Genomic DNA, 25,800 nt, shown 5'->3' with positions numbered 1-25,800 from the left:
ACAGGGTTTCTCTGTGTTGCCATGGCTATCCAGGAACGCCCTCAGTAGACCAGCTGGCCTCGAACTCAGAGATGAGAGATCTGCCTGCCTCTGCCTCCCGAGTGCTGGGAATACAGGGTTGCACCATCACCACCTGGTCTTGTGCAACATTTTTATAAACAAACGACTTTAAGTTAGACAAGCACATGATACGGATGCTTACTTGGAAGACGTGCTGGCTCCGGCCTGGATGAGTGTGGGCATGACAGCAATGAAGAGCCCCAGCTGCACGTCCTGCATCACCAGCATGCCAAGCAGCACTGTGCTGTAGTCAATGTCACCTGCTGGTGAGACAGCTACTCAGAACCAAGGCTTAGTGACGCAGTGCCCAGTCCAAACCAAGGCCCTGGGGCACTGTGACTACCCAGCGGGCATAGGCAATTGCCACACATGTCTGTCAACCCGAATCCAGTGTCCAGAGCCCATGGCAAGGGGGGAGGGGAGCTGCCTCCACAAAGTTGCTGTCTGAGCTCCACAAGCACACCACGGCACATGCTCATACACCTGCACAATAGTAAAGTTAAAGCAAGAAATATCACAGGACTTAACATATTTTCAAAATAATTCACAAAATCTTCAGAACTTAAGTAAAAACGACTTTCAAGTCTCTTTGGAGCAGTAGGTGGGGCACACTTGTAGGCCTAACTACTGCAAGGCCGAGGCAGAAGGACCCTGTTAGCACAAGAGTTTGGGGCCATCCTGAGCAACATAATTACGAGGCCTATCTCAAGACAAACCTTAAAAGGGTTATAACCTTTAAAATCAATGTTTGCTCTCAAAGACGTTTTTTTTTTTTACTAGTTTTGCTTGAGATGGGTATGGGCAGCTTTCACTATGTTGCCCAGCCTGGCTCGTAGGCTCAAATAATCCTCCTGCCCCAGTCTTCCAGGTAGCTGGCACTACAAGTGTACACCATTGCCCTAAAAACATTTTATAAAGAAAATCACCAAAATACCTGATTTCTATGGCTTGCTATTAATATAATTATAGCAAAATGCCATTACCAAAAGACACTGTGGCAAACAAGACGACATGCTTGGATAATGGGAACAGGAGCTCTCTGTCCTTACCCTCGGCCCCTAACAAGCCAGACTCAGCCCTTCAGGTGGCAGGTTCCCACATTCTGCAAACCACCAGAGCAAGTCCCTCCCCCTCCGCCTCCCCTGGCATGTCCGTCTACAGGAAGGGGCTCTTCCTAAACATGCAGTAAAGCAGAACTACAGATTGCATTTCCACCTTAGCGGTTACCTCTTGTTCTTACAAGCAATTGCAAAACCTGTGGATGGAGCAAAACAGAGCGGCACAGGATGCGCAGTGGCATGGGCTGCGGTCTTCCCAGCTGCTGCTGCTGTCGCAAGCCCTCCCCTCTCCACACCCGGTTCATCATTCAGATGTCTCTTTGGGCTGCTGGGGTGAAAGTTCTTGTTTTCCAACTTGACATTGGATCAACACAGACATGCGCTGCATCTCTGCGTCTCCTCTGATCCTGAGACTAGCTCCGATAGGTTTCACAGTATCCCAGTGACTATGCTACTAATGGCATTGTCTGGTCTATGATTGAACACTTACATTATTAGTGATTTTTGTTATTGAAAGTAATTCTGTCTTTAATATTCTTTTATAAGACTCTTTTAGGGCATATAGTTAGAAAGAGAATTTTCTCTTTTGAAATCATTCTCCAAAGTCATTGGGTCCACTTAGAGTGCAGAGGCTCCTGAGACTTGACATTCTATCAAGGCTAGTTAAAGTCGACATACAGCAGGAAGACAGCGAGTCTGAGGGCAGCCTGGGCTACATTTTGAGATGCTGTCTCAAAACAAAACAAGAGCAGAACAGCACCTCCTCCTCCACTCCAAAGGACAATGGGAAATGGCACCGTGGTGGTATTAGCATGTCTCTCTAGGGTGCTCACAAGAAGTAGAATCTTTGTAATTATTCACCCGGGTGTCTGCTCCCACAAGGTGTGTTCTGATAATTTCCCGTGGGCAGCAATTTGTAGGGCCTTACAGAGGTTCCTGCTCTGGGCCCGGGGATGCTTACATTGTTGTCAACCTGACAAGGATGGAGAGCCACGTGAGGGACACCTGCTAGACACACCTGTAAGGAGACTATTTAGATGAGGCTAGCCTCTTGCCATGCCTGTGAAGATTATCTTGAAGAGGTGGAGGCAGGACTGGCTCCAAATGTGGGCGGAGCCATTTCTCAGGTTGGGTCCTACACTGCCAACAGGACAAAGGGAACTGAGCTGGCGCATTCATTGCACCATTGCACTTTCTTCCTTACTGCAGACAAACCAGCTATATCAAGTTCTTGATACCTCGACTCCCCAAAACCGTGAGTGAAAATAAACCCTTCCTTGCCTGGGTTGCTTTTGTCAGGGTTATTTCTGCCACAGCAACAAGGAGGGTAACTAAAACAAACTATTTTGCAGAGTGAGCCAAAGTTGTCCCTGGCCTGTGCTCATTTATTATTTATTTGGGGTTTTGCAACAGAGTTCCTCTGTGTAGCCCTGGCTGTCATGGAACTCACTCTGTAGACCAAGCTGGCCTTGAACTCACAGAGATCCACCTGCCTCTGCCTCCCGAGTGCTGACATTAAAGGTGTGCACCACCATGCCCAGTCTATGTTTTACTGTGCTCACAGCTCTCTCTCATTGTCTTCCTTTGGGGTCAGCGTTTTTTACTTTAGGGAGTGGACACTACGGTCTTGGGTCTCTGGACTATGGTCTCTCTCCCCTTCAGTAGCTCTCAAGCTCCGCTCCTCATGTGCTGCTGCTGAGTCATGTGAGCTTGCTTTTTCCAGGTCAGGGAAGGGCTCTGGTTCCATCCTTTCCAACAGGGCAGCTGTTCTCATCAGTGACTCCCCAATTCCTCCAACATACCTGGAGCACCTGGGCCAGCTGTTCAGTTCCACAAGTGCTTGTGGCAAGGCTCTACTACCTTGTCACAGCCACAGGGAGTCCTGTCATCTGGAGGGCTCGTCACTCAATAGTTTTCAAATGTATTTATTATGTTTACTTTATGTATGTGAGTGGTTTGCCTGTGTATATGTATCTGTGCCCTGTGCACACAGCACCCTAGGAAGCCTGAAGAGGTCACTGGATCCCCTGGAACTGAAGCTAAAGAGAAGGGCATGTATGAGCTGCTATGTAGGTGCTGAGAACCGAATCCCAGTCCTCTGCTAGAACAGCAGATGCTCTTACTCACTGAACCATCTCCCCAGCCTCTCCTCACTTAGTCCTCAAGGGCCATTCCAGTCTCTTGGCCTCTAATGAATCTGAAGTTGCTGTGAGTTTACAAATTCAAGGAGAAATAACATCTCATAGATTAGGCCTTTTTATCCATGACCACAGACAAATTCCCTGATTAATCTTCAGGAATGCTGCAGTATGTTTTTTTCTTACTCAAGGGTAGCACACACCTTTTGAGAGATTCCCCAAATTTCTTTTATATTTTATTACTACTATACATTAAAACAGAAGAAGAAGAAGAAGAAGAAGAAGAAGAAGAAGAAGAAGAAGAAGAAGAAGAAGAAGAAGAAGAAGAAGAAGAAGAAGAAGAAGACGACGACAAGATCTTTAGCCCAGGCTTGCCTACATGGCTGAAAATGATCTTGAACTTGTGACACCCCTGCCTCTCCCACCCAAGTGCAGGGATTACAGGCCCAGTCGACTCTGCCTGGTTCACGCAGTACTGGGGATTGAGCCCAAGTCCTCATGCATTCTAGGTGAGTGCTCTACCAATGGAGCTCTATTCCCAGTCACGGCCCCTCTTCCTCCATCACATCTCATGACAGTGCAGGGGCACCACCTTCCTAACACGATAAACTATGAACTGCTTGCTATAGTCTACAGTCCTCAGGGTATCAGCATCCCTGCCAAACGAACCAACAGCAGCACGTCCTTTGACCTTTCCTATGGTTTTGGTGTGACCTTTGTGAACTTTAAAATGAAGCAAAACCAGCCTCCTTGCTAAGCAGTCCCCAGTAGTCCAGGTCTGAAAATCTCATGCTCCTCACTGTTTCCCTGGCATGCTCCCCAGCCCTCTGGACCCTCTACTCTTGTTATCCTATAGTGTGGGATAGGACGATGTCACCAGCCCTGCCCTCGGTCACATCTCTGCATCTGTGACCTGTTCTCCCAGGTGTTCCGTCTTTTGACATGACCTCATGGTACAGAGAAGGCACGTGCTATTGGGCCACTTGTCTATACCGTTGAGTGTTGAGGCCTCCTTGGACTAGAGATGACATGACTAGGGCAAACTTCAATTTTCCCATTCAGTTTTAGAGCCGTACTTCAAACCCAAGCTTCCTGTCTTCCTCCAGGTCTGGAAAACCACCAGCCACTTTCTGCAACTTCTCCTACACACAGGTCAGACTTTCCATCTCTTCTGCATCTAAAGGTTTCTTGCCTGTTCTAAGCTTTTGGAATGTGATCTAATTACAGACGTGACCTTTGTTTAGGTTCTCAGGTACTCGATAGTGCCAGTATGATCTAGTAAATACTCTTGTGAAGGAGGGACTCACAGACAGAGGCTGACAGCAGTCCTTTCTGGAAGCAGACTTCTTCACATGCAGGCCACCAGTCAGAAGACACTTCGTACTTCATTGCTTGCCCTGCCTTCTCTGCCTGTGTCCCTAGCTCTGTATCCCAGTGATACCTGGGATGATATCCACAGGGATACTGGACCTGTCTGCTGGATCCCCATTGATGTGGCCACTACGGTAGTGACAGCAAGATGCGTCACCCGAGAAAATGTCACACCTATACCCCATGAGCCCACAGGTCTCACAGGATCTGCAGTTTTCTCTTTCACCAGTGAGAAACCCCTTACCCCCAGGTCATACTACAAGTGTTGGGGACAGTTCCATTGGTTCTCCAGAGCTCCACCCAGATTAGAGTTCAGGAGGCTAGGGGGCAGCTCTATGCCCAGTACAGCAGTTTGAATCTCACTAGAGGAGTTAGCCATGCCTTTTTTTGTTGTTGTTTTGTTTTGTTTTTTTACAGTTCCTCTTCTAATCCAGATGTATTCAAGGCATCAATTGATGTTACCATGGCATTTTGGCCTCGTGAGTTACTCACGAAGTAACTAAGTAAGTAAGAATCAAACACCGACGTCCCCGTGAAATGTTATCGCTGCCAAAGACGCGGAGCTTGACTCTAAGGCCTCTTGTGACTGCTCCGTGCTGCTCTGGTCTCACCACCCCAAGCAGCGACTCAGAGAGGACCACAGTTCACACACATAGAGAACAAACCGAGCCGAGAACGGTTTTGTCACTGCTGAAAGGCTCTGGTTTCACAGAAAACTTCACCAATTGTGTGAGCGCCTCGTGCTGCTACAATTAAAAAGACCAACAAGAACATGGGCGCCTTCATAAGCTACCACCTCCACAGGCTCCACACACTGTGCTGTAGCTGTGTGGTCTTCTGGTCCTGGCCTGGTTTCTTTCTAGCTCTCTAGCGATGATAAGCACATGAGCACGCAATGGGTGCTCCTTTTAACCCAGCAGAACGCATGGAGGCACTGACGTCAGCAGCAGAATAGCCCCTTGAAGGGCTGATCATGTACCTGAGGAGCCACTAACAGCTGAACAGTCCTGTGAAGGAGGGCTCACAGTTCATCCTCGCAGGCCTCCAGTCATGAGTCTGCAGGTGAGCTGCGCAAGAACATTAGCTACGCACATACTTAGAACATGCTGCTTACCTACCTTCTTTATCACCCCGGGCACTGCCCATGAGGAACCTGGATACCAGGGGTGTGCTTGATAAGGACAAACAGGTGGAAATGAAGACACTCTGGGTGGGTCTGATCCGCAGAAGGTGTCCCCACCATAAGCCAAAGGCAATCATCAGTAGTGTCATGTAACAAGGTCCTTGTAAGGATATCTTCCACACCTTGAAAAGAACACATAGATTCATGCACATTCCAGGGACAAGAGCCCATCTCTGGACTAGGGCCAGAGCGGAGAACTGATATTTCAGGAAAGAAGGAACTCACGGCCCATATACTCAGACATAGAAAACACACATCCCAGGTTGCAACACACTCAGGCACAGACACTAAGTACGAGCATCTCACAGTATCCCTGGAGATTGGATATGGCTCCCTTACCCCCACCAAATACAAGATACTGAAATTCTCTGATGCTTAAGTCTTTTATTTTAAAATTTTATTTATTTATTTTTATGTATATGGGAATTTTGTCTGCGTGTTTGTCAATGCACCATATTCATGCCTGATGCCCATGGAGCCCAGAAGAGCGTGTCAGGTCCCCTGAGTATTGGAATTACAGAAGCTTGTGAGCTGCCATGTGGGTGCTGAGAACTGAGCCTAGGTCCTCTGGAAGAACAGCCAGTGCTTTTAACCACTGAGCCATTTCTCCAACTCTGCTCAAATCTTCCTATTAAAAAGGGGCAATACTCATGCCCTCCTGTAGATTTTAAGTCATCTCTAGATGACTTATAAGTCTCAATACAATATAAAGGCTATGCAAATATTTATATTGTATTAATAAGGGAATTAATGACAAAACAAACCTATTGTATATTCAATATAGAAATACCTGTTTCTAAATATGTTCATTTTGCAGTGGCTGAGTCCATGTATGCAGAACCCACAATATGAAACATTGACTATGGGTCATTTATACATGTGACTTCTCTGTTCCCTCTAGTATATGTATAAACACTGTTTGTTTGTTTTTTGAGACAAGATTTCTCTGTGTAGCCTTGGCTGTCCTGGAACTCACTCTGTACTGGCCTTGAAGTCAGAGATCCACCTGCCTCTGCCCTGTGGAGCCATGAGGCGGAGGCCAACAGAGGTTTTCTACAGGGCTAGCCTTCTATGGCTCTCCTGTGGATGCTTTGCAGCCTGGGACCTTTGCATCCCTGCCCTACTGCTGGGTAACAATTTCATTCTTCTGGAAATAGGAAGGTGGACATGCTCCAAAGTTAGGGACTGAGATTTCCAACTCCTGTCACCTGAGCACTCAGCTGAGTGCCCACAATGCCCAGTTATGGGTAGGGATGGGCAGCCCCAGGCTGGTTCCAGATGCCCAGAGGCCCTTTCTCTCCAATCCTGTGCTTGGCAGGCACAGTGGTGCTCTGGAGCAAACTCCCTTCTTAACACTCCTGCCACGAACAGAGGCACTCCAGGCCGTTTGAGGGTTGGTGAGACTGTTTAAAAAACAAAACAAAAAAAAAACCAAAAACTGCCAACCGTGTTCACAGGAGTAACTGCCCTGAATTCATGAGGCTGAACTGCTGAGCTGGCTTTTGAAACGGCCTGGAGTTGAAGACTGCATCTGTCAATCACTAGCCATGAACTCAGGAACACACTCTACAGCTTCATTTCTACATCTGGAGGGAGGAACAGTGAGACTCAATGATCTCTGAGACAGAAGGACTCTGGGATCCCTGTGAGAGGAGACCATCTCCAGCACTTCTCCAGCACGTGGATTGCCTGGGGGGGGGGTGCGGAGGGGGCACAGCTCAGGCACAAGTGGGGTCAGTCAGACGTTTCCAGTTAGCATGGGGCCCAGAATTCATTTGAAATGCAGCCTATAGCTCACCCTGGGCCAGACCATGTGGGCTTTATCCCCAGATGATTCCTACAAAGAGGAATTAGGAAGCTCAGATTGGCAAACTTCCCACAATAGCTGTAATCCCCAGACAGCTGGGTACCAGCCCCACAGGCTGGTTAGGTTTCTCTTTCTTCAAGGCACATCCTCTGAAACCCTAAAGTCAAGCAATACAGCGGGGCTTAATGCACCATGCCCACAGCTGCAAAGGGGCTGAACACCACGGGTGCAGAGCAAGAACCTGCTAGGAGAGCAGAAGATAAGAGAAGAAAACAACTCTGGCTCCCTATGATTCATAATTTATTTGGAGAGAGGTAGTAACCGATGAACTGAAGATAAAAACAAACAACGGTTGGTTCAAAGGGGTCAGCAGCACGAGCCTGTAATCCCAGCACTAGGGAGGATCTGAGGTCAAGGCCAGCCCTAACTACAGTCAGACCAGTGTCTCAGAACAAAGAGAACAATTTAAGTCGATTTCAAAGCAGGAAAGTGAGAAAGGTCCTGGCAAGTTCAAGAACCCAGACTAAGCAGTCAGCAGGGATGGGCACTCAACGTAGGGAGACTGCATTCTCTGCCATACTAGGAAGCTCTTCTAGACCCCAGGAACTCTGGCTGTTTCTAATCTGAGGATTCAGAGTCCCCAGAGGGTGTCCAGAAACTGCTACCATTTCGGAAAACACTATCAGATGTTTTCTACCAACCACAAGCTGCCTTTACAGTGCTCACAGCCACGATGCTAGCAATGTCACAGAATCTCTCACCATGACCCTTGGGCACTACAGACACAAATTTAATTATGGAAACCAGGGAAAACATTAACAAAATTCTCCACTACAGATGATGTCCCAACTGACATCCAGGAGGGTCAAAGCCCTGCAGAAGGTCTTTTGGCTCGTTATAGAGGAACAGAACTTTACCTGCCTTGCTTTCCATGAATTGCACTGTTTGCACTGAATGTCTTTAATTATACAATCCCAGACGAGCCAGTGTACTTGGAAACAGAAGGCATGTGTTCCCATGAAGCCTGCCCAAGATGGCACCTGTGATGGCTGGGCCTGGCTTACACTAACACGGCTGGGCACTCCAGAAATCCCTCTACCCAGCTTATTCCCTCCCTACCCCATGTTCCTCAAGAGAATTCATAGGAAAAATGGGGCCTTTTTTAAAATTTAGGATCTAGAAAAATGGTTAATTTTCTTTGAACTTGGAGTTTAGAAATTAACATCTGTGGTTTATCAGAAGCACACGAAGAGACCAAAGTCCCTGCAAGATGGCACTAATAGCTCAGAACTCCTCAGAAGAAGCAAGCAGTGAGATCAGACAGAGTCCCTGGAAGACGGCACTAACACAGCTCAGAACTCCTCAGAAGATGCAGGCAGTGAGATCAGACAGATTTCCTGGAAGACAGCACTAACAGCTCAGAACTCCTCAGAAGAAGCAGGTGGTGAATCAGACAGATTCCCTGGAAGACAGCACTAACAGCTCAGAACTCCTCAGAAGATGCAGGCGGTGAGATAAGACAGATTAACAGAGCTTTCAGCAAAGTTTTAAAAAGGAAAGAAAGGAAGGAAGAAAGAAAGAAAAGCAGACAGCTAGGAGTGGGCGAACACATTTGTAATTCCAGTACATAGGAGGCAGAGGCAGGAGGATTGCCACAATGTTAAGGCAACCCTGGGCTACATAATGAATATCAGGTTCTATCAAGAGTCTATGGGGAATCTCAGGAACAACAGCAACAAAAACCCTTTCATAGCACTACAAGGTGCCGTGCAGGCTACTGGAGGAAAAAAGGAATGATTAATCATAACCAGCTGTCAGTCATGCAAGCCACGGCAGTGACTGGTTTGGCAAGACATGCCCACCGGTGCAATAGCGGCATAAACATTATGGGAGTAACCAACCACCTCTTGCTTGGATGCAAGCCCCGATGCACAAGGTGAAACCCAAACTTGGCACCATCACTGAGCCAAGAACCTATGGCCTGATGGGACATAGGCTCCAGAGGGGGAACTAGCACTGCTGTTCTGGTAAATGAACATAGCATTAAACTGACTCCTAATGACTCAGCATTATACCCGCAGATCACCTGAGCATATTCTAAATGCAGGAGATGGTTAGTAACGCAGAGACCCACCACTGGCCAAAGAGCAGAGAATGAGAGACTGCAGGGTGCAGTCTCTGCAGAGCCCTAAAGGGAGCACGTATACCGCAGCTCCTTTCCCAAGGCTCAGGGACCACCTTAGAAGGAAGTGTCAAAGAGTATAAGAGCCAGAGGCAGTGGATGGCTACAGAGAAACATCTTGACACCACAGCTGTGACAGCAGGCACAAAGCGGATACAAGCCCGAGCCAGATAAAATCCCCGTATAGAGACAGGCACACAATCACACCCCTAGCTCCGGCACGGATGGCAACAGCTCACTGATGGGAGAGGGAGAGACGGCTTTTTCTAAGACTGCAGCCCCTTATAAGATGACCGTGCTCCATCTGAAGACCATACATCCCAGGATATTTAGGGAGCATAAATTTGTATTTACAGGTTAAAAAATAAAACAGACCCAATTTGGGCAGGCAGATCTGGGAAGAGTTGGGGGCCTGAATATGATCAAAATGTATTATATGAACTTGAACCTCTCAAAGAATAAAAACCAGAGAGAGACACACAAAATTGTGGGTTAGGGGAGTGGAGGTAGATATGGGCGGAGATGGGGGAGGGAGCAAATATGAACAAAATAGACTTTTAAAAAGCCTCCAGAAATAAATGTGTCTTGGTTTTTTTTTTTTTAAGAAGTTCTGTAGAAAATTTGAAAAACAGAGAAGGGTGCAACCACGGCTGTCCCGTTGTCTCCTGTGTGTGCTTGCCTCTTTACACTGCTATTGTGTAATATGCTTTCTTTCCATATCACTTCTGACTGTATGCAGCCCAGGCTGGAACCCTCTCAAAGGCCACCGCTTCAGTCACTGAGCCATCTCTTTAACCACTGAGCCATCTCTTTAACCACTGAGCCATCTCTTTAACCACTGAGCCATCTCTTTAACCACTGAGCCACAGCTTCAGCAACTGAGCCATCTCTTTAACCACTGAGCCATCTCTTTAACCACTGAGCCATCTCTTCAGCCACTGAGCCATCACTTTAACCACTGAGCCATCTCTTCAGCTACTGAGCCACAGCTTCAGCCACTGAGCCATCTCGCCAGCCCCCAGTTTTGCTGAGGGTGAGGGCTATAACAAACATTTTCCTTGTTTCTATACTCTAGTGTTTCATGGCTACCTAACGTTCCATCAGGCAGTTAGGCTGCTGGTTAGCCATTACTTATTCACATCATTTACAGCATCTTCTAACATGTACTGATTTGTGGGGAAGTGCCACAGGCTGCCTAGGTGGACTGGAGGACACCTTGCAGGAGCTGATCTTCTCCTTCCACAGTGTGGGTCCTGGAGATTAAATTCTGGTGGTCAGGGTTGGTGGCAATCCCTTGTACATGCTGCACCATTGCACCAGTCCCCAGCTGTCCTGTTTTGTTTATTTTTCTTATTGTTTTGAGACAGGGTCTCACTATGTAGTCCTAACTGGCCCGGAACTTACTATGTAGAGTGGGCTAGCCTTGAACTCATGGAGATTCACCTGCTCCTGCGTCCTGAGTGCAGGGATTAGGTTAGGTGCCACCATACCTACCTCCAACATTTCTTAAACATGAGGAGTTAAAACTCCTTTGTTGGTAAATTTGTGTACATATGAGTGTGCAAGTTGGGAAGAGGGAGAGGCAGCGAATGTGTGTGTGTGTGTGTGTGTGTGTGTGTGTGTGTGTGTGTGTGCACAGCACATACATGCAGTGAACAGGGGACACATGCTCGGTCATTGTACTGTCTGACCACCTGTTGGAGACAGGGTCTTTCCCTGTCCTGGGGGATGATTAGGGTAAACTAGCTGGCCAGCAAGGCCAGGGATCTCTACTTTCTAAATACTAGAACTGGGGATATGGAGCACCAAACCAGGTCTCCAATAGTACTCGTTTTATTCCCTAACACCTTCAATTTTTAGGAAGCTATTCCCTCCCCCCCCAATCCAGGCACTTGGGAGGCAGAGGCAGGTGGATCTCTGTGAGTTCAAGGCCAGCCTGGGCTACAGAGTAAGTTCCAGGACAGCCAGGACTGTTATACACAGAAACCTTGTCTTGAAAAAAACAAAACAACAACAACAAAAAGAAGTTATTTCCCTTGTTTTTGAGGTAAAAATCTCTAATTTATTTTCCATCTTAGGAACATTCTTCTAGAGAAATACACTGCATATTAAGTCTCTATCATATTTCACCCTCGGTTTCACATTTCCCTAGAGGGACCCATACAAAGCCATGTGAAAATTCATCCCACTCACTAAGTTTTGACATTTTCAAATTTATTATCTTAAAAAAGTATCAAACTAAATTAAATTCACTTATTCTTAACTATTATTTTTTAAGAAATTAGTTAAAAAAAAAACAGACACTTAATAGCCAAGCAGACTCTATGTGAGTTAAAAAAAAAAAAGTGAGTAAACCTAGCTGCCCCCAGGCAACGGCAGAGGGGTCGGGTCCTTACCTTCCTCAGCTTTTCCGGAGAAAACTCTAAGCCGACAAGAAACAGGGTGAAGAAGACCCCGAATTCTCCCAGTGTCTCCACCTGTACAATGGACTGAGAACAAGGAAGCTTATTATTGGGTGCTTTCTTTACTTAGCACATATTAACAAAAGAACACATGCTGACTATGGAGGGTATTCCCCGGCCCTCCACCCCCACCAAAAAAACCATTTTTTTTAAAAAAAAAATGAATTATGTGAATTTCCCTTATATCGGAGATCTTTTTGACTTCCTGCCTGTGCTTGTACATGCATGCATACATACACACACACGCACATGCATACACGCACACACTTTCTAGATTTGCTAGAGAAATATTTATTTTCATTATAGTTTCTATTGAGAAGCAGCTGTGGGGTTCACTGACTTTCAAATACATGGTCACTTCTGTCTTTGCTACTCCTTTTCTCAACACACACACACACACACACACGGACAAGCAACAGGCAGAGTTTAAGACCAATTCACCCTGACTTGTTTGGATATGAGCATGTCTAAGTAGCGAAGGTTTTCTCATGAAGTGAATCCCCCTATTTGGCCACATCCCAGAGATTCTGTTATGTAATCTGGTGTCTCTCTTTCTTGGCTCATTTGTCAGTTGTTTTTAATACTGTCATACTAAACGAAAAGAAACAGGATGATATATTTAGGTTTTAATTTTTTAAGGTGTTCATGTGGTTGGTACAGTTCCTGAGTCCCCATGCCGTCCTGAACCCAGCATGAACCAAGATTGCAGCACCCCTGCTCGGTGTTTATCTACACCTTTTGCCTTCAGCCTTTCTTACTGCTCTACGTTTACCGCACCTCGTTCACCATGCTCTTGTCTGTATGCCATCAAGTCTATCTTTCCGTAGGGAACCTGTCCACTTACTGTCCAGCCAGATGTTATTTCCTTGACATCTTCTTGTTTTTATGCCTCCTTACTTTACTCCTATTTTCTTTTTATTTCTCTTCCCTTTTCTGAGTCAGATCATCGTTACGATGCCAAAAGAATACACTTAAACCTCCATTTCTCAACAATGAAAGCCTATCAAGCTCCTAGAGGGAAATGTTACTGGTCTGGTCCTGCTGACCCATGCCCCACTTTTAACTAGCATGCTCTTGGATCTTTACTCAGAATCACAACACTTCTTGTGGTACAGGTAATTGAGTACCCGCAGTACAGAGGTGTTGTGTGGCCCAGTTACTCTGACCTGGCAGTTTATGAGATCTCTGCTCCTGTGTGCTTGCTTTTACCCTCGACACTCTAGATGGGAAAGGGATGCGGCAGAGGGATTTTCTCCTTAATCTTACTATACTGTTCTAAGTCGGTGGAAACATTTGGGCAGAATATGAACCTGGAGCACAGTTCACTGTGCTGTGAAGCCTTTGAGACCCTCCCGGGACGGAGGGCTACCTCCACCACATCAGGTTATTTTTTCCTAGAAGGCAGCAGGCTCGGAGTCTGAGCAGCTAGGCAGACAGCCCTTTTCCTGGCCAAAGATCATTTACTGTTCAGATCAGTCTTCGGCATGAAGTCACTGAGCTCTTCTGACCCAGTTCAACAACTGTGGACTAGAGCGCCCCACAGGGCCCTGCGCACTGCACTGCGTCCTTCCTGAGAACTGTGGGCTAGAGCGCCCTATGGGGCCCCTGTGCACTGAGTCCTTCCTAAGAACTGTGGACTAGAGCACCCCACGGGGCTCCTGCGTCCTTCCTGAGAACTGTGGACTAGAGCGCCCCACGGGGCCCGTGCGCACTGCGTCCTTCCTGAGAACTGTGGACTAGAGCGCCCCACAGGGCCCTGCGCACTGCACTGCGTCCTTCCTGAGAACTGTGGGCTAGAGCGCCCTATGGGGCCCCTGTGCACTGAGTCCTTCCTAAGAACTGTGGACTAGAGCACCCCACGGGGCCCCTGCGTCCTTCCTGAGAACTGTGGACTAGAGCGCCCCACGGGGCCCCTGCGCACTGCGTCCTTCCTGAGAACTGTGGACTAGAGTGCACCAGAGAGCCCTGAGAACTGTGGACTAGAGCGCCCCACGGGGCCCCTGCGTCCTTCCTGAGAACTGTGGACTAGAGTGCACCAGAGAGCCCTGAGAACTGTGGACTAGAGCGTCCCACGGGGCCCCTGCGTCCTTCCTGAGAACTGTGGACTAGAGCGCCCCACGGGGCCCCTGCGTCCTTCCTGAGAACTGTGGACTAGAGTGCACCAGAGAGCCCTGCGCACTGCGTCCTTCCTGAGAACTGTGGACTAGAGTGCCCCACAGAGCCCTGCGCACTGCCTCCTTCCACTCTCTCAGGGTGTCTTAGTGAAATGAGGAGGGTTCTGAGGCTGGTCCTGTGCTCTCCTGGACTGTTCCCTCACAATAAACTAACAGCACCCACTCTGAGCAGCCTCTTCCCATTGTCACTCCACCACCACCAAGTACACTTAAGTGACGTACTCAAAAATGACCAGGAACCCTTTCTTTGCTGCCGGAAGTGTGTTTATTTCCTTATGACAGGGATCAATCACCCTGCTCCTGAGATGGCTTCAGGTCTACTGACTCTTGAGACTGGGACTTCAGCCATCTCCCCAAACCACAGGAACTGCATAAAATTACACTGAGATCAACATTTCCAGTTGATTTATGGTCTGAATGTTAGTCTGGACAACCCCGGCCATCATATCACCAGAAATGCAATTTTTAATGTTAGCATAATTTAAAGAGACAGACGGCCTATCATAAAGTCCTCTTGCCCCAAGAAATGCAGTCTTCCCGTGGATTAAAGTAAGCATCGAAGACATCTTAGAGTGGTATCTTCAGTGACTGAGCTCAGATCTGTTTCATGCACCTTATTAGACACTAAAACAGTGAGAATTATTCTTACCTTAATACTGTTTAGTCCTGAAGGCCCCAGAAGCACACCACAGATTATATACCCAAACATGGTAGGCAAGCCTATTGTTGTACACAGCCAGCCACAAGGTAAGGACAGCATTCCTATGGTCACAATGTCCTAACACAGAAAGAAAACAATAATAAACACAGGCTGGTGGGCTGTGAGGGGGAACGGGATGGAGAGCGTTGATTTCATCTCATCCCGCGAGAATACAAACCGAGTGAAGAGAGTCAGAGGGCGAGCTCTCACTCCTGATGTCTCACAGACGCTGAGAACCCTAAACTGTGCTCTAAGAGATGAGGTTCAACTCTGAACGGGTTGGTCTGTTTGTTCAAGATCTCTAAAAATATTCTAGGATCCAAGAACACTTGAATCCCATTGAGTGTTCTGGCCCCAGGGCCCTAAGAGCTCACATTTAATTCATGATACCTTGGGTTTCTCACTACTCGGTAAGTGATACAGTAAGATCCAGCGTGGTGCTGGGGCCCCCAGGTGAGTGAGACTTGGGGTGGGGTATTTATCCAGCCTCCAATATTTCATAGAAATTATTTATTCATCACAAGAGGAGGGGAAGAGAACTTTTCAGAGGGCCCCCAACCTCCATGGAGGGAACTGATGGTGTCAGCTGGGGAATCAGCTCTAGGACAGTTCAGTCATAGCCACGGACAGCAACACCTGCCGTGAGCTGGGCAGAGCCCCTGGGCATCCTGTCTTGTCTGCCCAATCAAGACAGGCTGCTTGAAACTCAAATGTGGTGCTGTCTGCCTGTAATCCTAGCACTTGGGAGGCTAAGGCAGGAGGCCTGGTGAGAACTCAGACCAAACTGCTCCAGGCCAGCCCAGGCTTCATAGTGTCAGCCCAACCTCAACAAAAGAAAAGAAGACAAGGAAGGCTTCTCAGAGAACAGGGGAGTGATCAGGTGGAGCCTTTGACAGCAAGAAGGTTGGCATCCGGTCTGAGGCAGGAGATGGCTCAACCTTGCTGGCCAGCCCCAGGCTGATGGCTACGGCTTGCCTTTATGAAGTGGTGGTCCGCACGCGGGATAGTGGAATCCCGAGGCTTGGTCAGAATATACTGGTTGTTCTGGGAATCGATAAGCATGCTGAGGCCCAGGCCATCCTCCACTTCCCGCTTTGTGATATTCTGCTTGGAACTGGCCTCCTCTTCCTCCACTCTCAGAACCGCCTCAAAGTTGACTCCCTTGACCTGGAAGCATAATCAATATTATATATAATTAGAATTAAGGGCTTTCACATCAGCATTTAAAGAATACAAGACTGAAAGAGTAACCGAAATGTTTTAGTGTCCTGTGACAAAGAGATCAATGATGCTAAGTCTGGAGCCAGGATCTGTAATCCCATCTTGTGCAGGGAGGCACAGGATTTAAAGTTCAAGAACTACCTGGACTACTGAGTGAATTCAAGGGGGGGGGGGGTATAGGCAAGTTGACAAGATTCCATCTCACAATAAATAAAAGTGAGAAGGCCAGACGTGTGATCCAGGGGCATGGCGCTGGGTGTGTGATCTAGGGGCATGGCGCTGGGTGTGTGATCCAGGGGCACGGCGCTGGGTGTGTGATCCAGGGGCACGGCGCTGGGTGTGTGATCCCGGGGTATGGCACTGGGTGTGGGATCCAGGGGCACGGCGCTGGGTGTGTGATCCCGGGGTATGGCGCTGGGTGTGGGATCCAGGGGCACGGCGCTGGGTGTGGGATCCAGGGGCACGGCGCTGGGTGTGTGATCCCAGGGTATGGCGCTGGGTGTGTGATCCCGGGGTATGGCACTGGGTGTGTGATCCAAGGGTACGGAACTGGGTGTGTGATCCCGGGGTATAGCACTGGGTGTGTGATCCCGGGGTATAGCACTGGGTGTGTGATCCCGGGGTATAGCACTGGGTGTGTGATCCCAGGGGCACGGCACTGGGTATGTGATCCCGGGGTATGGCGCTGGGTGTGTGATCCCGGGGTATGGCACTGGGTGTGTGATCCAGGGGCACGGCAATGGGTGTGTGATCCCGGGGTATAGCACTGGGTGTGGGATCCAGGGGCACAGCGCTGGGTGTGTGATCCAAGGGTACGGAACTGGGTGTGTGATCCCGGGGTATAGCACTGGGTGTGTGATCCCGGGGTATAGCACTGGGTGTGTGATCCCAGGGGCACGGCACTGGGTATGTGATCCTGGGGTATGGCGCTGGGTGTGTGATCCCGGGGTATGGCACTGGGTGTGTGATCCAGGGGCACAGCACTGGGTGTGTGATCCAGGGGTATGGCGCTGGGTGTGTGATCCCGGGGTATAGCACTGGGTGTGTGATCCAGGGGTATGGCGCTGGGTGTGTGATCCCGGGGTATGGCACTGGGTGTGTGATCCCGGGGTATGGCACTGGGTGTGTGATCCAGGGGTAGGGAGCTGGGTGTGTGATCCAGGGGTACGAAGCTGGGTATGTGATCCAGGGGTACGAAGCTGGGGGTGTGATCCAGGGGTAGGGAGCTGGGTGTGTGATCCAGGGGTACGAAGCTGGGTGTGTGATCCCGGGGTATGGCGCTGGGTGTGTGATCCAGGGGCACGGCGCTGGGTGTGTGATCCAGGGGCACGGCGCTGGGTGTGTGATCCAGGGGTACGGTACTTTTCTAGCAATGTGCACATCCCTGGCTTCAATACGCCATACTTCCAACAAACCAAACAAACAAACCCAATAACATCCATTAGCCAGAATTAAGGAATTTTTCAACTAAAGAATTTAGAGGTAAAAATATTAGGACTTATGCTACTTCCAAACATCCTTGATTTATGGTATATTCTTCCAAATATTTGCAGCTCTAGAAAAACCTTAGAGCTCTTCTCCGAACCCAGAATGAACTAAGCGCCCCTTTCCCTCCCTGTTTTCTATTCTCCCCACGCACTGGCATTTACTCTGATTTGTTTTCAGCCTATAACAGTTTATAGGTTCCCCAAGACCCACAATTCTTGGCATCAGTATGAATTTTCCTTTATGATCTCAACATCGGACAAATGAGAAGCCTAAATCCTATTTCTGCTATAATCCTGTCTTTTGCAGAATTTAACAGATGCCCCAGTAGATAAGCACAAAAAACTCAACCACCCCAAATCCCGAGTCTCGAGCCCCAACCCAAGCTGAGTGGTAAAGCTGGGGCCTGAGATAAGTCATTCATATGGGAGTGATTGCAATTGTTACAAGAGAAAGCAGGCTAGCTAGCTCACTTCTGAGGACGTGCCACATGAATTCTGATGTGGCACAGAGGTGTTTTAGTGTACCCTCTCATCCTCAGCTTCCCTAAGATGCACATGTGAGCATCTTGAGCACGCCAGGGCCCATGAGATCATAACGGCTTAGCAGGCGGAGAAGTCACCTGGAGTGCTGCTTACTGATTTATTGTCGTCGAAGGCATGCTCCTCTATCTCCTCCTCCAAACGGTCCGCAGCTTTCCTCACGTCTTCAAGAATCTCGTCGAGCATGGACAGACTCTTGTTTTGATGTTGCATGTTTTTAAGGGCTTCCACTTGGTGTTTTTCTGCAGCAAGGAGTTCCACATACTCTGTCTCTTCCTAACGATTTGTAAGAATTGAAGATCTGGTGAGGGTTTACACCAGGCTATGACTTCCTCACGTCCACTAAGGGCTCTGATCTGGATTAGACCTACAAGTTTTCTAGGTCAAGGGGCCATCTGTACAGGTGCAACTCTAACTCTGACCAGCAGAGGGAGTCAAACATTCTTACCTTCTCATATATATACACTGAGCTTACAGCAAAAAAAAACATGCAGGGCAAGCAACAAGGAAACAGCAAAGAAGCATCCTAAGCAGGCTTGCTCACCACCCATGGAGGTCCTCTGCTAACAGCAAACCATGTGCTGAGCACAGCAACGCCGCAAGCATCGTAGTGCCAAGCACGGATATTTAGCTACTTTCTGAGTTTACAGGTAGCATACAATCCGATCCCAGTCAGTCTGAGCTGAACACTAAGATTTACATGACATTGGTAGGTGCCTTCTGGAAGCAATGATGGCACAAACAGGGCTGTGAGAAAGGTTCCCTCCAGCTAGCCCTCCTAATTTTGTGTGTCACCCCACCCCAATTTCCCATCCCTGCCAGATCCCTAGACAAAGCAGGTTCCCCCCAGATTGGAAGCTGACCTTAATGGCAGCCTCTCTCAAAGCCTCCAGCCGTTGCTTGCTGCTCTCCTTCATGTTGACCACATCTCTGTAATCCCCCTGCAGGGCTCTCTGCAATCCATAGATGGCCTGGAAGACAGAGTTCTCACTCTCATTCAGTTCTTTCTGGAAGATCTCGAAAGTGTGCACCTGGAAGAGCTTCTCCTCCCCCGAGAGTGTGGCGTCCTTCTCCACTGCTCGGATGGCACTCTTCAGTTTGTTTAGCACAACATTCTTCTGCCGCAGGAGCCCGGTGAGCCTCCGGCAGCTGTCCAGGACCCACTGCTTCCTCTGGGTGGCGGTGGCCCCCTTCCCGCGGTGTAACTTGATGGCATGCTTCGCGACCTCCTCGTGCTCGGCAGCGCTGGCTATCAGGTGAAAGAACGGAAGCAGCATCCAGAAGAGGCTCTCATCCAGGACCTTCATGGTCCAAGGACGAGAGGCGGGGTGCAGGGCCTTCTGCTACATCCAGCTTGCATCTTACAGGCACATTCTCAGCTGAAGAAACAGATAAGACATTACATCAACCTCTGAACTATTGTATTCAGATTACAACCAAACACTGAATGTTAAAGCACCATAAGTGGCGAGTGAAGGAGCTTCCTCGACTTTAGAGACGACTTTAAAAGCTGAAAACAGCCCTGCTAGGCAGTCATGTCACACGCCTGTAATCCCAGCAAGTAGGAGAGGGAAAAAGAAGATTCAGCTGGGAGCTCAAGGCCAGTCTACACCACAGAATGTCTTGTCTCGAAACAAGCCAACAACTAGTGCAGTAAGTAAATCATACAGCTTCATAAACTGACACGTGTGATAGACAGAACCTGTCCACTCAAGAGGAACCACGTGTTGCTGGGCAGTGGTGCTGCACGCCTTTGATCCCGGAACTCAGGAGGCGGAGGCAGGCGGAGTTTCGTGAATTTGAGGCCAGTCTGGTCTACAGAGTGAGTTCCAAGACAGCCAGGACTACAGAGAGAAACCCTATCTCAGAAAAAAAAAGCAGAAGAAAAAAATCAACTTTCCCATCACACGGGAAGCCACTGTCTTTGGAGGTGCTGAGTGGCATGCTTAGCCACTCTGTTTGCTTTCTGGAGCCTTGGGGAGTATTGTCAGTTTTCCCAGGTCAGCCGTAGTTAATGAAGCAGACATTCCAGAGTCTGACGCTCCTGGAACTCAAGGATTTGACCAAAGGTTCAAACCTTTTCCACCACTGAGACTCAGGCTCATCCTCCTTTCCTCTGAAGGGAGACTAACACCACATATCAGTGTTTGGCAAAAAGAACAGAGAACCTGGTTTCTGATGTCTCGTTTTGGGGCGTGGGGAGGTCTTGGTGCCAGGTGCAGCTGAGACGACAAGAAGACGCTGCCCAAGGCAGGTGACAGCAGTGTCTTAGAAGCTGGTGGCTGCGGTGCTCAGTAATGGTCCCTGAGAAGGAATGACCTTGGAGGCTGAAAAACAGACCAAATCAGAAACAAAGATTAGATAGATCCGGTGAGTTAAACTCTAAGAGTCACCCATGGAACCGGCTGGACATGGACCCTGGTCACAAGGACAGAAAAATATTAATGTTTGTACAACTGAGACATTTTCTTAATTGAGGCTTCCTTCTCTCAGATGATTTTAGCTAATCAAACAATCGAAATCACCAAGAAAAGACCACGTTGTAACTGAAAGCCAACTGTCAGGTTTCAGCAGGACTTGAGCAGTCTGGCTGCTCAGGCTGGCTAGAGACGTATGGAGAAAGAACTCACTGCTTCGATAGCTTTACTCTGTGCCAGTATCAACACAGCTTTACCCACCCGGGTGACCAACTCACAAGCAAACTGACTATTTCCTCCTACATGGCAATAAACCGGATCTGTAACCTCTATGCTTCCTGCTGCCCTCCTCCTGCTCCTAAGGGGCGTAGTCCCGCTTTACAAGGGCACACCGGGGCTTCTCCAGAACTAGGGCAGGAACTTGGGATCCTTCATTTTCGCTTCCCGTCACTCATCACACACATCAAGATCTCCAAATGTGACTATTTTATAGATCTCACGCCTCAGGAGGCAGTGTGTGTGAGAAGGGCGTATTGCACTCATTTCTGCTTCCTTCCCCAACCAGGTCCCTAAAATCAGTCATCCTCCAGTTCATACAGGAGAGAGTTACTTTTTTTTTTTTTTTTTTTGGTTTTTCGAGACAGGGTTTCTCTGTGGCTTTGGAGCCTGTCCTGGAACTAGCTCTGTAGACCAGGCTGGTCTCGAACTCACAGAGATCCGCCTACCTCTGCCTCCGAGTGCTGGGACTAAAGGCGTGCGCCACCATCGCCCGGCTGAGAGTTACTTTTTATAACAACTTTTTGAGGATTCAGTTGTGCAAACAGGAATATTTTTCATAAAAGATACTTATAACATAAACATGATTGAAATTATCTAGACACCCATAAAATATGGCACCTTTTTCCTAAGTTCATTTTATTTTACCTTCAAATCTGCCTACAAGACCCTATATATTTTATATAGTATTTTTTTAAAATTTAGTAAATTAGTAAACATTTTTAGTATGCTGCTATTTTTAATTGCTTAAAAAGACATTTTGATGGCAGGTGGGATGGTGTACACTTGCAATCCCAATACTCAGGAAGCTGAACTAAGGCAGAAAAGCCAGGAGCTCAAGGTCACTGTGAACTACATAGAAAGTCTGAGGACAGCCGGGGTTACATAAGAACACATTTTCCCCCAAAAGCAATAATGACAATAATAAAATGGAAAGACTCTCTGGTTTTCTGCAATACTGAACAGCCACATACAACAGCTTGGACAGATCACAACACTGGGTGGAGAGATCCCCCAAAGACAAAACACTGTAAAGTCCACCTAGCGTTCTCAAAATGGCAGCGTGGCAGGAAGGCCGCGTGGGTGAGTGGTCCTTAGCGTTAGGAGCAGGAGGTGGTGGCAATGGCTGCTAAAAGGAGTAGGAGGGACTCCCAAGAGCTAGACAGGCCTGAACAGACGAGGGCAAAGATGCTTACACACACTTACTCACCTGGGGCTCGCACAGCTGAACCACTCTCCACAGCAGGCAACTGAACAACATCCCAAATGTGACTGCTGACAACTTCCTGCTAGTATACAGCCCAGAGGGCAAAATGCTGCTCCTAGAGAGAACAAGGGAAGGATCTGCTTCACCTAGTTTTTCTTATCAGTCTTAAAACTGAGTTGGAAATTAATAAATGGGACCTCCTGAAACTGAAAAGCTTCTGTAAAGCAAAGGACACGGTCAACAAGACAAAATGACAGCCTACAGAATGGGAAAAGATCTTCACTAACCCCACATCAGACAGAGGCCTGATCTCCAAAATATACAAAGAACTCAAGAAATTGGACACCAAAAGATCACGTAATCCAATAAAAAATGGAGTACAGACCTAAACAGAGAACTCTCAACAGAATCAAAAATGGCTGAAAGACACTTAAGAAAATGTTCAACACCTTTAGTCATCAGAGAAATGCAAATCAAAACAACTCTGAAATTCCATCTTATACCTGTAAAAATGGCCAAGATAAAAAAACACTGATGACAACTTATGCTGGAGAGGTTGTGGGGAAAAGAGAACACATCTGCATTGCTGGTGGGAATGCAAGCTGGTGCAACCCCTTTGGATGTCAGTGTGGCGATTTCTCAGAATACTAGGAAACAACCTTCCTCAAGACCCAGTAATACCACTTTGGGGTATATATTCAAAGGAATGCTCAATCGTGCCACGAGGACATGTGCTCAACTATATTTATTATTTATCTGTTTACTTATTTTTTGAGACAGTCTCAATATGTAGCCCTGGCTGACCTCAAGCTCACAGAGCTGTCTCTGCCTCCCAAGTGCTGGGATTAAAAGTGTACTCTACCAACAGCAAAATTTATTTTAAATTCTAAAGGACACTTGAAAGGGGCACTTATACCCCATATACACACAACAGATAGTTGGCAAAGACAAAGTCTACGAATTCATACCTAAGGACTACAAGAATTAGAAAACAAGAAAGAGGAAGTAAATGACAGGATAATTCTCATGAGCCCTGAGGAGAGTTTTAAAGCATTGTGTGAGCATTAGAGTACTACTCATTGGTCAAAACAATGACGTCTTGAAATCTGCACACTAATGGATGGAACTAGAAAACAACATTCTGAGTGAGGTAGCCCAGACCCAAAAAGAGGACTATGGTATGAACTCACTCCTAAGTGGACACTGGCTGTAAACAAAGAAGCCTATAGTTCAATGAAGTGAGCCTATAGTTCCTAATTCTAGAGAAGCTATGTAACAAGGTGAACCCTAAGAAAAATATACATAGATCTACCTGGAAAGTCGAAATAGACAAGATCACCTGACAAAATTGGGAGCACGGGGTTGGGGGAATAGGGAGGCTGGAAAGGGAAGATGAGGGGAGAAAAAGAGTGGGGAGGAGAACTTGGGGGAATGGGATAGTCAGATGGAGGAAGGACAGAGAGGAGAGCGAGGAAAGAGATATTTTGATTGAGGGAGCCATTATAGAGCTAGCAAGAAACCTGGCACTAGAGAAATTCCCAGGAATCCACAAGGATGACCCCAGCTAAGGCCCTAAGCAATAGAGGAGAGGGGGCCCGAACTGGCCTTGCCCTGTAGTCAGACTGATGAATATCTTAAATGTCACCATAGAACCTACATCCAGCAACTGATGGAAACAGAGGCAGAGACCTGCATCGGAGCACTGGACTGAGCTCTCAAAGTTCAGTTGTAGAGTGGGAGGAGTGAGAATATGGGCAAAGAGGTCAAGACCATGATGAGGACACCAACTGAGACAGTCTACCTGAGCTAATGGGAGCTCACCAACTCCAGCCAGACAGGGAAGGGCTCAGCATAGGTCCAAACTAGTCCCTCTGAATGTGGTGACAGTTGCATGGCTGGGGCAGACAGTGGGGCCCTGGCAGTGACACCAGGATTTATCCCTACTGCATGTACTCGCTTTTTGGGAACCTATTCTCTTTGGATGGATACCTTCCTCAGCCTAGATACAGTAGGGAGGGCACTGGACCTTTCCCAAAGCATCGTGCCTTACCCTCTCTGAGGAGTGGATGGGGGAAGGGCAGGTGGAGAGAATGGGAGGAGGGGAGGGAGTGGGAACTGGGATTGGCATATATAATGAAAAAGATAGTTTGTCTTCCTTTTAAAAGAAATTTTTAAAAGTGAAAAAAGTACTGTGTGAAATTATTAGGCAGGGGAGAGAAGCATTTCACTAGTAGACCAATCCTTGAAACTACTTTGGAAAAAGAACAAAACATAATATGGAAGAGGAATAAGATGTCATGAACCATAGCTTCTTGGTGGTGTACAAAAGGTTCAAATAGCTACTTTGTTCAGGACGTTCCAACTCAAGTACACAAAGAAAGGAGACGGAACCTACTCGCTAGTCAGCTGCCTGTGTTTGTTCTTTCTCTTGTTAGGGAAGCCAAGGAGGAGACAGAGACTGTGAAGAACGAGGCCCTTTCGTGGGCAGCAAATATTTCTCCGTGTAAGCAAATCTACTCTGTGCCCCACATAGCCAAGCTAGATGCTGAAAACGAAGGCGCTAGGGTATATGCGGTCCTACCCTCCTTTTAAGAGTTGGCAAAAGGCTGGAGCCAGAGGTTAAACCTACTGTGCTACAGAGACCTTCCAAGTCACTTTCAACAGACTTGATTGGTTACACACACACACACACACACACACACACACACACACAAATCCTACACCCAAACTAAGAACTAGGACTCCTTGAGTAATGTGTAAACCTTAGTTGCTTGTTGACTACACCTCTCAGGCTGTATAAGCTTCCAAGTGTTGCGGGACACCGCACTTCCTGCACCGCACTCTTCCTCAAGACAATCTTGGGGGGTCCGTCTCCAGGTATACCTTTAAAAAGAGGTTGTCTCAGTACCTCGGGGAGCTAAATCCTCGAGTCTAGGTGAAGTCTTGAGAAGAGGAGCCCCTCCCCACCCCCAGAAAAGAAATCACTGGAAAGGTAACTTCCCGGGAAGGAGCCCCCCACAGGAAAGGAAACAAAGGCAGCCCCCGAGGGAACACTCCCCCTTTGGAAGAGACAAACCGTGAAGGATCCCCGGGTAGGAGTCCCCAGGATTGAGTTCTCCGGAAAGGGACCCCGGTGTACCAGTCTCAGGACAGGAGTCCCGCAATCGCAGAGCTCACCCCAATGGAGGAGGCCGCTCCCTGGACCTGAGACCTCAGCATCACAGTCTCCGATCGGGAGCTTCCTGGCGCAGCCAGCAGGACAGACGTGGGCCTGCCCACATCCCTTTCGTGGGCGTGGGTCCAGGACACGGAGGACGGCACCGCCCTCTTTTTACTTCAGGCTCTTCTGACGTGCTGCTGAAAAGTAGTCGCGGCCCCTTTAAGCAAGCTGCCGGTGGACAGCTCCGTCGGCCTTTGCACGGCGCTGTGCATGCCGGGAACAGTAGTTTCTACAGCTTGTCTCCTTCCAGTGAGTGTGTAACCTAAGAGCCAGAAAACAGCAATAGCCTCCGAAAGA

General features: G+C 48.0%; 1 protein-coding gene across 11 annotated transcripts in view; it reads right to left on the bottom strand.

Moving 5' to 3' along the window:
• Slc9d1 (solute carrier family 9 member D1) overlaps positions 1-25,762 on the bottom strand; it is a 39,507-nt gene extending 13,745 nt beyond the window's left edge. The window contains exons 1-11 of one of the 11 annotated variants that reach the window (XM_075986215.1): positions 25,461-25,762; positions 25,046-25,166; positions 22,287-22,398; positions 20,552-20,710; positions 19,247-19,762; positions 18,480-18,659; positions 16,111-16,302; positions 15,085-15,213; positions 12,196-12,288; positions 5,746-5,932; positions 203-320 (exon numbers count right to left, since the gene is read on the bottom strand). In XM_075986215.1, the coding sequence (XP_075842330.1) occupies positions 203-320; positions 5,746-5,932; positions 12,196-12,288; positions 15,085-15,213; positions 16,111-16,302; positions 18,480-18,659; positions 19,247-19,690 (1,343 nt within the window). In that variant the 5' untranslated portion in view covers positions 19,691-19,762; positions 20,552-20,710; positions 22,287-22,398; positions 25,046-25,166; positions 25,461-25,762. Of the gene's footprint in view, positions 1-202; positions 324-5,745; positions 5,933-12,195; positions 12,289-15,084; positions 15,214-16,110; positions 16,303-18,479; positions 18,660-19,246; positions 19,763-20,551; positions 20,711-22,286; positions 22,399-25,045; positions 25,167-25,359 lie in introns of all 11 variants that reach the window. The other 10 variants (XM_075986208.1, XM_075986217.1, XM_075986209.1 and 7 more) reach the window with 10 other exon arrangements.
• Positions 25,763-25,800: the final 38 nt, after the last annotated feature.

Source organism: Microtus pennsylvanicus, chromosome 9, assembly GCF_037038515.1.
Source record: "Microtus pennsylvanicus isolate mMicPen1 chromosome 9, mMicPen1.hap1, whole genome shotgun sequence".
Classification (NCBI taxonomy): Eukaryota; Metazoa; Chordata; class Mammalia; order Rodentia; family Cricetidae; genus Microtus; species Microtus pennsylvanicus.
Note: the sequence above shows the minus strand (reverse complement) of the source record. Positions and strands in the feature narration are given on the sequence as shown.